At 38.9% G+C, this 17580-nt stretch overlaps 1 protein-coding gene across 3 annotated transcripts in view; it reads left to right on the top strand.

The window, feature by feature from the left end:
• The window catches only part of ATP8B4 (ATPase phospholipid transporting 8B4 (putative)), a 214187-nt gene that overhangs the window by 54558 nt on the left and 142049 nt on the right, over window positions 1-17580 (top strand). For all 3 annotated transcript variants that reach the window (XM_036932085.2, XM_036932083.2, XM_036932084.2), the window contains exons 4-6: window positions 8291-8404; window positions 11039-11137; window positions 15214-15275. In XM_036932085.2, coding sequence (XP_036787980.2) covers window positions 8291-8404; window positions 11039-11137; window positions 15214-15275 — 275 coding nt within the window. The remainder of the gene's footprint in view (window positions 1-8290; window positions 8405-11038; window positions 11138-15213; window positions 15276-17580) is intronic.

Genomic DNA, 17580 nt, shown 5'->3' with positions numbered 1-17580 from the left:
AACATCTTCACAAGTTGGCCAGGGGTCCCAGTTGCCCCAGCACTGTGCAGAGGGTAGGATCTAAGAGCTGCACACACTTCTCATCTGATCCTCTGGGGCTCAGGAGAAAATTGCATAGTTACCCCAGAGCTGATGTTGTGAAAGTCCTCAGAAGGAATAGACTATTTGTAGTGTGTTTTCATAACTCCTCAGCCCTTTGGGAAATTCTTTATGGGTGCCTTTCCTTGTTAACTGGACTTTTCCATTGTGCCTTTGTTATTGTCATAAATGCTGAGGTCCTGCCTGAAGTTTGGCCACATTCCCAGACTGCACAGCAGTGTGAACTTTGTCTAATTTTTAGTATTAATAAACAAGGCAGCTCACGTGCACTAAGTTTTCCAAAGACACTCTCATGGGTCAGGAAATGGGTCTGAGCAAGCCCACATCTACTCCAAGAAATGCCTACTCTGGTGGCCCAGGGTCTCCAAGCCCTAGAATGAGATGGGCCAGTGGGCCGGAGCTGAGGGCCTGCTCCCCAGCAGATGACAGATCTACAAGGAGGAGGCACAGAAGAGCTTTGGCAAAACAGAAATAGGAGGCAAACACATCTTCAGGGATGCCCTATGAAAGTCCCTCTGAAATACAACCTTCAATTTCTTTTCTTTTCTCTTTTGTATACCTTCCTTTTGTTTTGCCTCTTATCTCTTGGAAAAGGCATGAGCTGTCATTTCTGCATAATTTTAAGAGTATTTGCAGTCCTGTTTTCAGGTTCACAAAAGGAAAATTAACATTTTATTTGGAACTATTTAAAAGTCTTTGTAAGTTGTATGTATCTAAACACTCTAGAGGAAAAAAAAATTAGTGTGCCTAAATTAATCTCAGAGGGAAATCTAATTTGTTCTCCTGGTAATTGTCCCAAATTAGTTCTTTGTAGATAAATTACTGTTTGTAGGCCCTTTACTAGCTCTAGAACAGTCTTTCAGGTGCTGGAACACTAAAGCAAGGTCTGAGGATAGAAAAACAGAATAAGGTTTGTGGCATCATCAGGCAGATTTGCTTTGTGGGGAGCCTGAGGCCTGAGAGCTACTCAGCCACTCTGTGCGTTTCTGAGGCCTAGATGGGAAATGACGCTCCCCAGACAAGCCCGGTGATGCTGTCCCTAGATTGAAAGAACTGAAAGTGACTGCTCCAGCTGATTGAATTAATGTGCGCCCTTCACCGACCTTTAGTTTGGAGAGGTTCTGTTCTATTTTTCCCATCAGATGAAAAATGTTCCATGAGGGTGAGTTCATGAATCAAGAGGGAGTCTAGGGATTTCTTGTTTCTGACTCATTTCCCAGGAAACACATACCAATTGGGAGGACACGTGACTCTATGCAACAACTTTTTTGGCAACCCTTGCAATTGCTCTAAGCCTCAGTTTCCTCGTCTGTAAAATGTTTCTGGACTAGCAACAGCTCACTGGGTTTTTTGAAGATTACCTGTGATGCTGGATGTACAGCGCCTGGCACAGTGTTTAGTCTATGTAAGGAGACAATACACGCTGCCTGGCGTCACCGTATAACTCAGACACCATTACATACAAAGCCATACACTCTCCATTCCGTGTCCCCATCTTGGTGACACATGGTCAAACTTGTTTCCTTTGATCATAATAATGTTTAGTCTGGCAGTCTTCAAACTTTTTGAGCATATTCCCTACTTGTAAAATAAAAACCTTCCCAATATACATAGATTTACTTTATATACGTGTATTTACATATTATTTACATGGGTATGTACTTATATAAATATATGGATATAGATGTGTATATATGTATGTATATACATGTACAGCAAATTAAATCTGTGTATTAAACATTAGTAACATTAACTTTTAAATTTTTTGTTGAAATATACATGGAAGTTCTTTTTTTTTTCTTCCTGATAGCCTGAAGGATTGCTTTGGGTGTCCCTGGGGGACAGGTGTCATCAGATAGGGTAATTTTGAGGTAATTTTGATTAATCTGGAAAATCAAACAAGTAGGCTTCCTAGGGAATTTTGGCAGGCAAGATGCTCGAGTTCTATTGCTTACTGTTTTCTTCACAATATTGACCACTTTTTAAAATTGTGTCTTCAGTTGACAACTTTATTGTCTGCTTATTCCTACCTCTCTCCCCACAACTAAAATGTGAATTTGCTCTAGGAGGTAGGGACATCATTAATTAACATCCATAGTCTTGGCTAAATGACAGAGAGCCTGACACAGAAGGCCCTTCGTTGAATGAACAGCAGCATACTGGGGGAAATGTGTCCTTCGGTTTTCCCTCCCCATAAATGTTTTGTTCATGGTGGGGACCCAGGCTCAGGAGAATGATGTGATGACGGTGGTGATAGTGGTTGTGACGATGATATTGACAGCTCTTGGTGAAACCTCTTCTGTAGCTTGATGCTCTCCCAAGCAGTGTATAGAGTAGTGCTATCAACTCTCCATTTCTGCTAACCATGAATGCTGTGGAGGCTGCACTGAGCAGCATTTGACTTACTGAGAAATTGTGGTTCTTCCTGGTATCAGTGAGGCGCCAGACTGCCCAATCTCTAGGCCCATTTGCCCCATACATGCATTCTTTTGGGATCTTTGCATAAACATGGGTGTTTCACATATTTCCTGAGTGGTGCAAATGCCTTTAGGACACTTCCTTTTTTCTGTAAGTGGTCTGTGGACAGAGACTTTTTGGTTTTTATTTTATGTTTTAGAGCTAGTCTCTCAAGAGTCAGGACTATTTCTCTCTCTGGAATTCACACTGTATTATAACAGTCTCCAAGAAAACTAGGCTCTTTCCCCCTCAAGCTCCTGACAGTTACTTTTATAGCTGTCATGACATGAAAATGTTTCATCAAATGTGGGAAGATCTTTTTGATAGTGCTGAAACTGTGGTATTCATTGCAAAAGCTCCTGGGGTTTGGCCTGTGGGATTCACAGAATCAGGCAGTGTCCCCAGACAACCACTGAACGCATTTAGGCTTAGCCTTCTGTGACTCATTTCTTTAAGGCAAATATGGAAAATAAACTATTGTATAAAACATGAACTGATCTTTTGCATGTTACTAATACTCTTACCTGGTGTTTGGCTGATTGGGAGTACGAGAAAAATCAACTCAAATCGATTCAGACAATAAAATAAATGAGCAGATTATATATCTGCAAAGTGCAAAGAGAGGGCTGGCCTCAGGAGAGGCTCGGTCTCGTTTCTTTCTCTGCATTTCTTGGCTCTATAGTCTGTAAGTGTAGAGTTTATTTTTGGCAGTATCCCTACTCATGGTCTCAAGATACTGTCAGTGACCCCTAGGGCTACTTGCTTCTAGCTTGGAATCCATTAGGAAAGAGAAAGCCTCCATCTCCAGTTACGTTCCTAGAATTGACGTGGGTCATGTGCTAATAATCTCTGTACTCAAACTTGTAATTATGAAGATGGTCTGTGTAGTTGGTTTAAGCTACTCTAGGCCTGACCGTGTAGTTATCTAGGGGAACTGAATCCACCCAGATGACAGGAGTAAGAAATTTGGAGCACTGGTAGCTGAGAGAAAGGGGAAAACAGCCAAATATCTATTATCCCTAGCTTTACACAGGATTGGATTTGGAGCACTGAGGTGGGTGTATGATATTTATTTTTTTGTAGCTGGTGTGTGTCACACTCTCCAAATATTAGGGTTAGTTTCCATTTCTGGTTGTGGGGGCCATTACTATTTGTGGCTTTCTGCTTTTGGACACATACTGACTCTGGTTGATGAGTCGTGAGCGTTCGGGTTGAAGCATTGTGTTGTGGATGCCAGACCCTTCAGAGCTTTCTCTTTCTCTTTGGTGCTGCCACTAGAAGCATTCGATTATGCTGGCTGGTTGTTCCATTGTGAGAAACTGAACAGTGGTTGGCAGTTTCCTGCTGGCTCATGTTGACAAAGTAGCATTAGCAAGAAGTAAACTCTTATTATGTTATGGCACGAATATTCTGGAGTTGTTTGTTACTGTGGCATACCCAGCTCATCCTGCCCTAGTCCATTAAATTTCCTAAATCCATTTGATTAGTTAGGGGTTGCTCACAAAAATCCCATATTTGTCAATTTTTTTGATTTAGAAAAGAGTGCTTTCATATCTATGATCTCATTTTATCTTCACAGCAGTCTTATAAATATACAGATGAGAAATATTATTAGCTACATTTTGCCAGTTGAAGAGTTGAGGCAAACTCCCCAAGGGCTCTGTTTACTAATTTATCAATGTTTGTTATTTTCTATTTGTTTTGTTTTCTTAAGCAATATGATTACACTGTAAAATCTCATTATCAAAAAATAGTGCTTCTCATTTTCTTAATACTTTATTTTATGGCTCACCTCTGAAGATTTTATCATTTTTTTACTTTGTTCTTTCTCTCTACCAGTAGTCAATGTTGAAACGTAAAGGACTTTGGCCTCTGCTGCTTCTGTTGGAAGCTAAACTGAGGGAGTGCTCGTCTATACTATTAGCTTGTATTGAACTTTGTCAGTGGCCAAGAGAATCACTCTGGAGGGGCACTGATTGGGAGCATAAGGAAGCTGTAATCATACATCAGGCAGTGGATAACCAGAGCTCCTACCAAGGAGGTTGACTCAAGAGGAAAAGATAGATGTACTGTGTTTTCCTTTGTAAGAAAATGGCAACAGGCTAGAAATACAGAGGAAGAGAGAGGAAGGGCTGATTGCTCTGAAAGCAGAAGAGACGTTGCTTTGCACTGAATTGGGAAAGCATAGTGCTGAACAGGGTGGGCTCTGGAGGCAGAGTGCCTGGATTCAAATCCTGTTTCTACCACTTACAAACTGTATAACCTTGTATAAATTACTTAATCTCTCTAAACTTGGGATTTCTCTTCTATAGAATGGGGATAACCATACCTATTTCATAAGAATGTTGTGATGGTAAAATGAGCTATGAACTGTAAAGCCCATAGAACAGTACACATAGTAAAAGCTTGATAAATATCAGCTGCTATTATTATTCCTTGCCCCTCCTTCCACCACTGCCCCTCGTCCAAGCCACCCATCATACCTCACCTGGACTAATTAAAAAACCTCCTCATTGGTCTTCTCACATCTATTCTAGTGTCATCTCCAGTGTGTTCTCTACCCCATAGCTAGGGAAATCTTTTAAAATTAGAATCTCATCAAGTTACTTCTTTGTTGAAAATCTTTCAGTAATTCTCTCTTCACTTATGCTTTTAGACTTTATAATAAAGACAAAGTCTTAGTACAGAATCCAAGGAACTTCTCTTACTAGCCTCAGTTTGTGCTGACCTCCACAGCACAGCCTCACAGTCCCTCTTTTAGAGCCCCAGATTTATCATCCCCCTGCCTACCCCAGGGTCTTTGTGTTGATATATTTTACAGGAGCAATGCTTTTTCCTTGTCTTGATATTGCCTTCCAGGTAGAGGGGTCTCTAGTGGGGCGACTCTTCTCTCTCTACCCCTTTATTAACTCTGCCCTATGGAAAGTGGAGTCATTTACCTGATATGTCAATCTTGGAGGAATATGTGGACCTCCCCACCTCAGCTCTGTCCTCTTTCTGGAAGCGAGCTTCCCACGGGGAGCTGGTGGTCTCTGATGTTTTAGGGGCAAGCTCTTTCCCACTATGTGGGAGGCCTGCTCTGGCTGAGGATTGCCTACGATTCTGTGGTTAAGCCCACCTTGTCATGGGGTCAGTTAGGTGGCCCACCTGGCTAGCAAACTAGAACTATGACTTCCGGCCTGGCTTCTGTTGGCACTAAAGAGGCTGTATAGATTCTCCAGATACACTTCTTTCTCTTTGCTCGTCTTTCTCCTCCTCGACCTCCTCTCTTCTGGATGGAGATATTTCTAGCAGTTCAAAAGGATAGTGCTAAAAGAATAGTGGTGAAGATCTTCTGTGCTATATTATGGAATGAATTGTACTAAAATTGTACTAAAATACCAATAAACTGGCTCAGTGAAATGACTGAATGTTGATGTGCCTGATTTAAGGTCTACCTATACTCATATCTTGGACAGGGCAGTGGATATGGATAGTTTTCCTTTCCTTTGACAAAAATAGAAAAATTAATGGGTCCAGAGATCCTCCAGCAGGGGGAGCCCTCGCTCCTTGTTCCCAGGCGCGGCCGTGAAGTTTACGTCATCCGCGACTCCGTCACAACAGAGCCAGAACAAACACAGTCATTGCTGCATGTCAAGTAAGCACCAAGGAAATCGCCACAGTCCCCACCCCACTGGGCATGATCACTTTATCCCACACGGTTGTCTCTTCACCTGTGTGGAATTCAGTTTTGTGGGAGCCTTTCGTTATGATTTCTGCCATGGTTTTGAGAGTCCTAGCAGATGTCCTGTCTTTTTAACAAGATACAGGCTTAACTTCTATTTTACTTTCAACTTAGTAGAAAATATAAAACAGAATTAGGAATATGTGATCCTTTTAGTTGATTGTTTTTCCTCCTTAGCTTTCCTCTTCCCGGTTATTTTTCCAGGTGCCATCCTTAGAAAACTGTGACTGACAGCCCTTACAGCCTCCCTTCCCAGCCTAGATCTTGAGTAGATAGCTCACTTCAAAATAGTCGTCCTCAGCTTGCAGAGAGGTTTTCAACACATTACTATGTATCAGACCAGCTATGCTGGAAACTCTTCTCTTGACACTTCTGTTACTCTCCCTCAACTTGTTGGGCAGAGCCGGACCTGTTGATTCCTGGTAAATGTTAAAAATAGCCACTTAACGGATGACTATATTTTCTTTAAACAGGTACAAAGATTATTAGGAGTCAATGTAGGTTCACTTAAAATAAGTCACATGGAGTAACCTCAGTTTAAAAATATTAGTGGAGGGAATTTCTCTAGACGTGTTGATTTTAAATTTCAGCAAGACTTATCCCAAATTTCTCATGCTATTTTTGTGGATAAGAGAGTTAAGCCTCATGTGAGTATAGTCAGATACATTTATAAATGGTTAAATAAAACATATTTAATGTGTTTTATATAAACACCTGAAAAAGATGTTAACATTAATCTTTGGAGAGGTCTCTAGTAGCTTGCCATAGTTTTATTTTTTTAATTAAAATTTTTCTTTGGTCTTTAGTTTTAGCCTTTTAAATGTATTAGTCTATAGTTTTGGAAGACTATATAAGAGGCATGCATTTGAAATTTTTTGATGACACAAAGTAATAGTTTGGGATAGTATACTCAAGGTCGACATTTTTTTTTCATTAGGCTAACATAATAGGAATATATGAAAGATTTTGTACATCAATGTTCAAAAAAATCAATTGGGAATGTTTAAGGAGAGACCTGATTTAATAGTGATTTGTGAAGATATGATCTAGAGATTTTGATTTATTACAACTTAATATGAATAAACAGTGAGATACAATTACCAAAATGTTAATGAAATTTTAAGGCATGTTAATTCAGTGGTCCAGAAAACAGAATCTAAAAGTCTCTACCATACATGGGCATGTTTGAGCCAGATCTTCGATATGTGTTTGCTTCTGGGCACCATGCATTCAGAGATGCAGAGAAGATGGGATGGATCCAGAAGAGGAAGAAATGTGTATAAAATAAGTCATGGAGAATGGCTGAAGGGTTTGGGAATATCTGTATCAGAATAGAGAAGATTTAGGGGGGCCCTATGAGTACCCTTCAAATATTTGAAGGTTTTCAACATGGAAAGGATTTAGACTTGGTCTAGGTGGCCCTAGGGATGGAATTTGGCACACGGCAAAAAGTTATGGGGAAGAAGATTTGGGTTTCTAATAATGAAGACCTTTTTGGCAATTCCCATTCTGAAATGGAAACAGGCTCCCTTGCAAAATGGTTAGTTTCCCATCAGAAAGCACTTTCAAAGACAGGCCTAGTGGCCCCTTGTCGGAGTTATCAAAAGGGTCATGCTGGGAAAATGGACCAGATGATTCTGTAAGTTCCTTTTACCTAATGGGACCCAGCACAAGTTCAGTGTTTGCATACAGTAGGTGCTCAAGCAATATCTGCCAAGTGAATAGATGCATGAGAGTGAAATATCTCAGGGGTGAACTTTTGGACTTGATACCTTTTTTAGTCACGGATGATTTTATGGCCTTAAGTGGTAATTTCACCTAGTGTAAGGAGTGTGTATTCTTGGGAAAAATGAAGGCCTTGGGCCACACAGAGTTTTAAATTTCCTAGATAACTGGTTTATCTTTCTTGCTCTGGCATAACTCATGCTCAGCCCTTTAAGTTTTAGAGCTGTTTCTGATAATGAGCAATGCCTTGCCACAAACTGACATGATGCTATTTTTTTTTTTTAGGATAATCGTATCCACACATCCAAGTACAACATTCTCACCTTCTTGCCAATTAATTTATTTGAACAGTTCCAAAGAGTGGCAAATGCCTATTTCCTTTTCCTTCTGATTTTACAGGTAATGTTTAAGTTGTATTTCTTCATCATCTGTTTGTTAAAACTATTTATGCGAGTTGAAAGAATAGGTTGATTCACTTAACTCAATATTCATGATTAGGTAAAATTGTCCTTATCAGATTTTTAATGTTGTTACTGCTGCTTCTCTTCACAGAAGTGGGAGAGCTAGGAGTGGGTAAAAACTAGTACATTCATCATTTTAAACACTGAGGTCATTTAAAAATGCAGCCTTGCACTTTATTTGAACCAGACCAGAGCCTAATAATTACTGTTCAGAGCCTCCCTCCTTTCTTTATCTGCCTCTCACGTCGACAGTACAGCTATTGCCAGAGTTGAGGCAAACAGTCTAGCTGAGTAGTGGTTTTTAGTTTGTGGAATTTAATTTAGCAAATTTCATTCGTATCAGAAAAAAACAACACATGCACACACACACACATATACAAACATATAAAATAAACAATGTAGGTTATATATTATTTCACTGTATTTTTTTACAGTTTTGAGTGGCTAATTGGTAGTAAGTAAACTTTCCTTAGCCTCCCACCTGACTAAAATTTGGGCTTAGATGAAATGTCAGCTTTTACTGATATTTTAGGAAGGAAAAAAACATAAATCAAAGAATATACACACGTATGGACAGTTTATTTTAGCCAGTTATCTAACCAGTATTTATTTTAGAGTAATTTAATCAGACCAAATAGGTAGGTTAAGAATGTGCTGGCCTCTTGTGTTAATTATAAGGGGTAAGAAGATGGATTAGATTTGTGCAGTTTAATAGCTTTGAGTATCATTTTTTCTTTCATTGAATAACTGTATTAAGAATCTTTGTTGTTAAATGTCAGAAACCTAAAATTTGTGTAAGCCCAAAGGGAATTTGTTCAGGAGCATATCTCATTTCATGTCTGACAGGATTCATGGGCAAACTATTTCAATGGGATGTGAGTTGTCTTTCCTTCATTGTCTTTCCTTCATGTTGGACTTACTCTCAGGCAGGGTCCCCCCTACCTGGTGGCCCCTAAAAGCTTCAGACTTTCACCCTCCTGGCTGCAATTCCAACATGAGAGAGAGGCAGAGGGAAAGGGAGAAGGGGAGGAAAAGGAGAAGAGAGAAGGAGAGAAAGAAAGAGAATGAATGACTTTGGGGTTGCTCTGATAAGTCTTGAGATTAGCCCTGATCATACCTGCTGAGTTAATCCATATTCCTAAACTGATTACCGTGGCTCAAGAATCTGGTATAATGTTTGTGTTGACTTAGATCACATGCCAAAACATGGAGCCAGGATGGAATCAATCTACCCCCAAATTACAAGGCCTGGAAATAGAAGGGGTGGGATAGTTCCTTAAGACCTGAGGGTATAGTTGAAAGAACTGGATGCTGAAGAGGAAAGAAAAATGTAATGAATATATACCTTACAATTTATTGAAGAGACCTTCGAATCCCAGATATCTTTCTTTTTTTCTCTGTGAATTTGCCTTTGGTTTCTTCATATGCCCCTTTACTTTGTTCTAGAATTTTGAGCTCATTTCTTTAATGGCCTTCTGATGTGTGGTCTAAGGCTCTTGTTCACAGAATTTTGTATCTGGAAGGGGTCTTTGGGCTGGGTTAGCCCAACCTCCTTTCTTTTGTTGATGAAGAAATGAGATTCCGGAAGGGTGGATGACATGTAAAGCTTTTATCATGATTTAATGATAGACTGAGTATGAGAATCCAGCTTTCCTGCTACCCACCCAATGTTTTTGTTGGTACCTCAGAGGCTTTTTTGAGTTTTTTTTTGTTTTTAAATTTCATGTGAAAGCTGTTATATAAAATTGGTTTAGTTTGGAGCTGTTTTGATAGGGTCTGATCTCCTTACACTGACCATTTCCACCCCACCTCTTTCACACCCGATGTCCCTGAAGCAGCTCCGTGTTCAACCCATTTGAAAACCATCTGTCTAAGGCAGTCATGTGAACTGTCACTTTGTTTAACACAGGTGAGTGATTTTGGAGGTATAGGCACTGGCTTAGGAGTCAAATAGACCTAAATTCAAATTTTAGCAGCCTATATTTTGGTCCAAGCTCTTGACCTCTCAGATAACTTATTTATAAAATGGGAAGATGACACCTAGGACTGCAGTGTTTCCTGACTCCAGGGCGCCTTTCACAGTGTGCTCTGTGTTGTGCAGTGGGGGTGCTATTTAATGGAATACGAATCCTATGGGCTTGTGCAAAACAACTCTGGTACAGAATCTAACACAATATATAGAAAACATTTAGCACAGTGTCTGGTGCAATATAGATGCTCAAAGAATCTCTTGGACTTGGTGAGGAGTTGGTAAAATTATTGAAAGTTGATATGAAAACCTGAGAAAAGACAAGGGACATTTGTCATCCTGGGGAAAGATCATTATCTGTGAAAGATTTCAAGAAGTTTGATTCTCATCTTGCTATAAAAATTTTATTTTTTGTCAGGTAGTCTGAAAATTGATTCAGTGGTACTTCTATGTGTCTTATAACTGAATGCAAACACTTAAATTATTGAAAGGTGTTCTGAATCTACTCCTGTTAATTCATGTCAAATCTTATGTAAATGACAAAATTTGGAAGATATACTTCCTAACTTAAAAGCCTTAAACTATTTGAAATGTTTGTTTCAGCTGATTCCAGAAATCTCCTCCCTGACCTGGTTCACCACCATTGTGCCTTTGGTACTGGTGATAACTATGACAGCTGTCAAAGATGCCACAGATGACTATGTGAGTATTTGCATTTGTGCACTCCTGAGGTCTCAATTTTAATTATGCTATCTCAGAAATAGACAGTAGAGATACTAAAACTGAAATTTTGAATAAAGCTCTTTTGGTCAATATCATATCAAATCTTTTTGCTATTTGTTTAATGGCTAATGCGGGTGTCACAGAACGGAGCCTGCTATGACAAAACAAGAGGTCTTCCATAACTAGACTCATTCCGTTATTCTACAGATGAGGAAACTAAGGCCTGTAAAGACAGATTTGCTAAGGATCATACAACGAATTAGTGGTAAGATCAGAATTAGAACACAGACCTGCTTCCACCGTGAAGTATAATTTATCCTCTATCACATGTCTGTCTAAGTTTTGGGAACTGGTATATATTAGGCATCTCACATCTTCTGCTCATTATACAAGGAATTATAAAATCCTATAACTTTTGAAGTTAGGCAACTAATGTAAGTAAGTGAAGTATTTTAGGCAATAGAGAGTTTTGAAGTCTGCATAATTTAAAGGAGGCTTTCCAAATATCCAATATCCTATATATATAATAAATATATATTTTTGTATATATATATGTATACACACTATATATATATATATATATATATATGTATTTATAGTTGTTCCAGAGTTTAACTTAGCAGTGGGACAATTTGGCTTCAGCCACTGGCCCTTATTCACCACACTCCTCTGTGCTAAACTATATGGGGGATGAATAATGAAACATTCATGACCTGATGTTAAAAAAAAGCTTAAATTCAGCACATGATTTACAATACTATGAGAATAAAAAGTGGTGAGTCATAATAAAGAAGCAAAGTTCTTTGTGGGAGGAAGGTGTCCTCCAGCAGCTAGGCTGATAATGGAGATGGAGTGTGAGAGAGAGAATTAGGAAGGCTTCATGGAGAATATGGGAACCCTGTTCCACTGAGAGTGGTTGAGTATGGGAAAGTGGGATGGGGAGATCTGAACTTACCAGGTTGGTTCATATGATCCTTCCTAGTAGTTGTATGTATAATTTTTTCTGATAAATCAACAATTTGATGTGACTCATTTGAAAATTGTGTGTGTGTGTGTGTGTGTGTGTGTGTGTGTGTGTATGTAAAGTGTATTTGTCTTCATGTACCATGTTTTTGTAGGACACACAGGATTTAACTCTCTGAATTTTTACTTAGATGCCTAATATATTTCATGGTGCATGTTGTGACTATAACTTTTGAGTCTAGATTTGTAACTGGCATGCAGGACCTATTCATTACAGATGAACAATACCACTATGGGTGGTTAGTTTGGGACATTCCTGGAATCCACCCATTCCTGTGAGGTTGCCATTGCTCAAGGTACTTTGGACACCTCACATAGAATTGCCTTTGTGGCCAGTGTACAAGATACAGAAGAAAACCAATCGCATGACTTTGTGTTCATCCAGCTTTGGAAACAAATGGCATGTCTCAGCCCCTAAAAATCTTGTTTACCCCACTTGCTTTCTAAGGGAGGCTTCTGTATATTTCCAAATGTAAAATACCCTTTCATGTCTTTTCTAAGGATAGATAACTCCATCTTCAAAGAATAAAAGATATTCCAGACAATGAGCTATATACTCAAGAGGTAGTTCTAGGAGAGGAAATTTCAACAATAATTTGGATAATGATATCTTTGGAGTAAATGTGTGACTTCTCTACATTAACTAATTTTTCATGGAAATAGTACTCATTTAGATAATGAATTCCTACATATTGCTATTAAAGGTCTTATTCATTACAGTCACACTTTATAGGAGAGCAAAATGGTAGAACAGAAAGAACATGGACTTTGGAGAAAGACGCCTACATGTTCCAGCTGTGTGGCACGGGGTCAACCCCTTCTCTGAACCTTTCCTTATCTATAAAATGTGGCCAATAGCAATAGCGCTGTTGGGAGGGCAAAATGAAATAATGTGTCTAAAGCACCTGGCACAGAGCCTGGCTCACAGTGTGTACCTAATCAATGCTCATCCTCTGCTCCCTTCCTGTCCTAGGCAGTTCCCCTCTATGCCTTCACATCAGTTTCTAGGGTAGAAATTATTAAGAAGAGCCAGCTTGGGCCTGAGACTACCACTTCTAAGTCCTCCCAGAGTCTGTCTGTTCCAATGCCCAGACCCCTCAGCAAAGCCTGAGGAGAAGTGGGAGTTGCCCCCCCTTGAAGCCCAGAGAGTGGGCTGCTTAGCTTTTGGGAGTAAACTGGTTGGTCCTTCTCTATGAGACTCAGCTAGTCAATTTAGGGCTTATATATAGATATAGATGTTAGATATAGATGTGGCTAAATACTAGGTCTCCTTTGGTCTCTACTGGAGTTAATGCTTGAATATGCTTTTATTGTGATAATATGTGTGGGTTTGACAACCATATTTATCAGTCTTGGCAGGAAACAGATGTCACCCTGAAATGAGGAAAACAGGAGAAAGAGTAATAATGAAAGGACCATTTACGAAGGGCATAGGGAAAGAAAAGCACACAGGCAGCACCACGGGTGCTTCTCAGCCTGAAGGGGCCAAAGGAGGAAGCACTTGCCAGCTCTGGAGCTGCCACTGAGGGCTGCTTGTGGCACCTGGGGCAACCTGTAGAGGAGGCAGCTATTGCTAACCCAGCTTGAAGGAAATCAGGCAATAAATACCCCATTTCTCTTTCCTCTGGCTCTCAGGTCTTTAACCAGTACCAGGGAAGACCACCTAGAAGTCAGAGGTCAAGGACCATATAGATAAGCTTCCCATGGCACAGGGCCGACTGGAGAAGGATGGGGTGGAGAGTTGCGGAAGAGCAAACAGACTATCCATGACCCTCATCAAATTAAACACTAAGACAAATTATGTTTCCATTTCTATTTTACTGCGGATAGGGAAGCATTTGCATGCCAGTGATGGGCTGACTTCATCTACTCTTCTACCAATGTTATAAACTCTTTTCATGTTAACAAATGCTAAATATCTTATTTTGCCTGGTAATATTCATTAACTTATACCTGGCAATAAGTGTAATCAGAAATTTATGTAATTTCTGGGGCCACAAAAACAGATCTTAACATTTGGTGACTTTCTCTTTTAATTGATATGTCTCTTTGCCCCTTTAACTTATAAAAAATTGCACTGTAAGTCTATTTCATCTCCACGGCTTATTAAAAAAATGTTCAGCAAATGAACATTAGCATTATAGAGAGTTTGGGATGGGTTTGGGATAGATGTTGAAGAAGGGAAGGGCTGGTTGAAGCATTTTATATATCATGATATTGACACTGATCCTGATTATTACAATCTATGATCAAACTTCCATGTTTCCTGAGACTACTCTGTTCATCTGTGCATTTAGGCTAATTGGTTGAAATAATAACTTATCTTTACTTCAGTTCATGTAGAAAGTCTTACCTGAATGGCTGCTAATTTATGACTTTTGTAGAGGGTTCGTAATATTTGGATTCTTCTAAGCAATATAAGTTAATTACATTACTAGAATATACAGTAAGGAATAGTATCACTTGGGTATGAAAACACAAATCCACAAGTGTGATTCAATATTGTATATTGATTTTTGTCTTAAATGTTCAGTATTTCATAAGATTACTGCTAACAATTAGAACTTCTAGAGAATAAAAATACATGTTGTTACAAGTAATTCTTGACTTCAAAGAAATCCATAAAACAGAATGAATGATGTTCCAATAAAGTATTGAGCACATATGTGAGAAAAATAGAAGCCTCCATTGTTTGTTGAACACATTAAAATTAATATATGGCTTTCTCTGGAACTATTGGCACAGTAAAAGTCATATTGTCTTATTCGAAGCAATAAAAATGTGTGGGAATTGGAAGGTGCTTGTGGCTAGACTTACCCCATTGAGAGGACCCAGCATGAGGGTTAGTGAGAAGGGTGTTGATTCAGATTTAGAATATGTGGAGCTGGGTCGAACATAAGCATAAACCAAGTTAATTTTGGATCGAGGGCAATATTGTCCAGGTATATGAACTCAAAGTATTTTCAGTGTCCCTATTTGTGCTAAGACAGTATGATTTAGTCTGTTTTTTTCACAAACACTTTGATTTTCAGTTTCGCCACAGGAGTGATAATCAAGTGAATAACCGGCAATCGGAAGTACTCATCGACAGCAAGTAAGAAATACATTCTTTGGGTTATTTTTAAGATTTTTGGGACCACAACACAGATCTTAACATTTGGTGACTTTCTCTTTTCATTAAATATGTCTCCCCCCCCTTTAATCTGTTAAAAATTGCAACATAAGTCTATTTCATCTTCATGGCTTTTCTTATTTAAACCTTCAGCAAATGTCTGTGCTATCTGCTCAACTTTTACTTCAGATACCTTTGGAGTTTCTTTGGTGGAACACAGACTTATCATTGTCACTTTTCTAGACCTAAAAACCATTTAGAATTGGCACACGTGTGATACCTTGTATGTAGTAAATGTTTCATACATATTTGAATTATTTAATTTGGGATTGTCTGGAGAATATTGCAAGAGTGACTTTGACACATTACTGTATCAAGTAATAGTGATAAAAATTTTATATTTACTTGCTAGTTGAATTTAGGGTGGATTATCTACCATAAAACAGATTTTTCATTGCTTTTAAGTTCATTCATCAACAAAGAAATACTTATGGATATAGTTCTTGAATCTGAAATGCTTTAAAATAAGGTATTTACACACAAACAACAACAAAACATCTCCAAGAAACTTAACAAAGGTAAATCCCAAGCCTTCATTCCACTGTTTCTTAGTCTCCTTCTCTTGGTCCCTTTTTTGCTAATAATAACATGTGGCAAAGTAAGTCTGTAAAAATGTACTTCAATCTCGTGGTCAATCACATCTCCTAATGATTTTGAATTATTTGGAATTGTGAATAATATAGATTTTAAAGGGAATATCATAAAATGAATTAATCACATGAGATGGAAAATTCTAAGAAGTGATAAAGATATCAAGAGGGTCTAGGTAGCCTAGGTAATAATGGTAGGATTACAGTAATTCATCTCTTTCCATAACTAAAACGTTGACTGATTACTAATAACATAACGTATATATATATATAGTTTTTCCTTATTGGCTTGTTTTAGGAAATGGTGCTAAATGCACAGCAAAGAAAAATTACCTTAATCTAAAACACACAATTGAAGAGACAGACTCTGAAAGGGTGATCCTGGTATGAAAGGGCTGAAACATAAAGATGCCTGGAACTGTGCGGTTCATTTCCAGTGTCATCAGGTTTTGAATTGTTGACACCGTAGTTGGTGTTAAAAAGCATGGGTTTTGCATTCAGAGAAACTTATGTATGAGTTTAGTCCTACCCTAAATGATTCTGTGGTCTTGAACAAGTTCTTAAATGATGGTGACTCTTTGTAGCTAATGTGATGTGTGGCTTTTGGCTATACTGTTGCATTTCTTGACTTGGCCAAGTCCTGAGGTTCTGAATGGGTATTACATTCCTCAAGTTAATATGATATAACTAATTTCACAAGGGACATTTGATGATCAGTCTCATTACTTTGAAGTATCATCTCATATAAAATGTGTTAAAGATAGGTACAATTACACAATGAGTTTGAACTAATGGCTCCAGCATACCTTTTGATGTCTCTCAAATCACCAGTTATATTTGTGGCAATATTTGGGCAGTGATAGATTTTGGAGTCTCTACCAGGAGGTGATGGGATTAATCTAGGAACTTAGATATTGAGAAACTCAAGGACTACATGTCTCCCACACATGCTAGTTCTCACTGCCATTATTATCAGAAGTAGTATGAGTGTTACTTGTGGTTTCATTTAGCTTTTTGTTGGTTTCTTATGAGGTAGCATCTCTTTGTAATTCAGTATGGTGTGATATTTTGATAAGTATTGCTGCTGATCCTATAAAGTTGAAGGGAGGAACACTAATCATTGAGAATGGAGTATTTAGGATCCAGTGAACAATTAGGCAAGATTTTCTGTGTACATGACTACCTACTACTGTGAGTTCCTCTAGAGCAGGGGTCATCTCTCTTGATCACATTTGTGTCCCTTGAGCCCAGCAGTGTCTGCTGAATTTTCAGGCTGACAGTAACAAGTGTCCTTGCTGTGAGGGCAATCTACCAGAAGAGCTTGCTCTGTCCAATTTTGCTAAATCTTATCACTAGCCAATTGCAGTGGCTGGGCTGGTGGTCTCTGATGAATGTACTCAGGCAATGGAGATTGGCTTTCTACTTTTTCAATGTTGAAAAGCTAGAGATGAAATGGGCTCAGATCTGAGATAGCCCAGGGAGATTCCAATCTTGCCATGGAGCTGGTGGATGTAGAGGATGCTGTTGGGGCTCTGGCCAGACCCCCCACTATCCTGTGCTTACCACCATCTTCTGTGCACATGCTTCTAAGAGCTTGTACCTGCCACTTTCTTCAGAGCACTGCCCTTGGCTGCTGG

Source organism: Manis pentadactyla, chromosome 11 (genome assembly GCF_030020395.1).
Source record: "Manis pentadactyla isolate mManPen7 chromosome 11, mManPen7.hap1, whole genome shotgun sequence".
Taxonomy (NCBI): domain Eukaryota; kingdom Metazoa; phylum Chordata; class Mammalia; order Pholidota; family Manidae; genus Manis; species Manis pentadactyla.
This window is presented reverse-complemented; position numbering and strand designations above follow the sequence as displayed.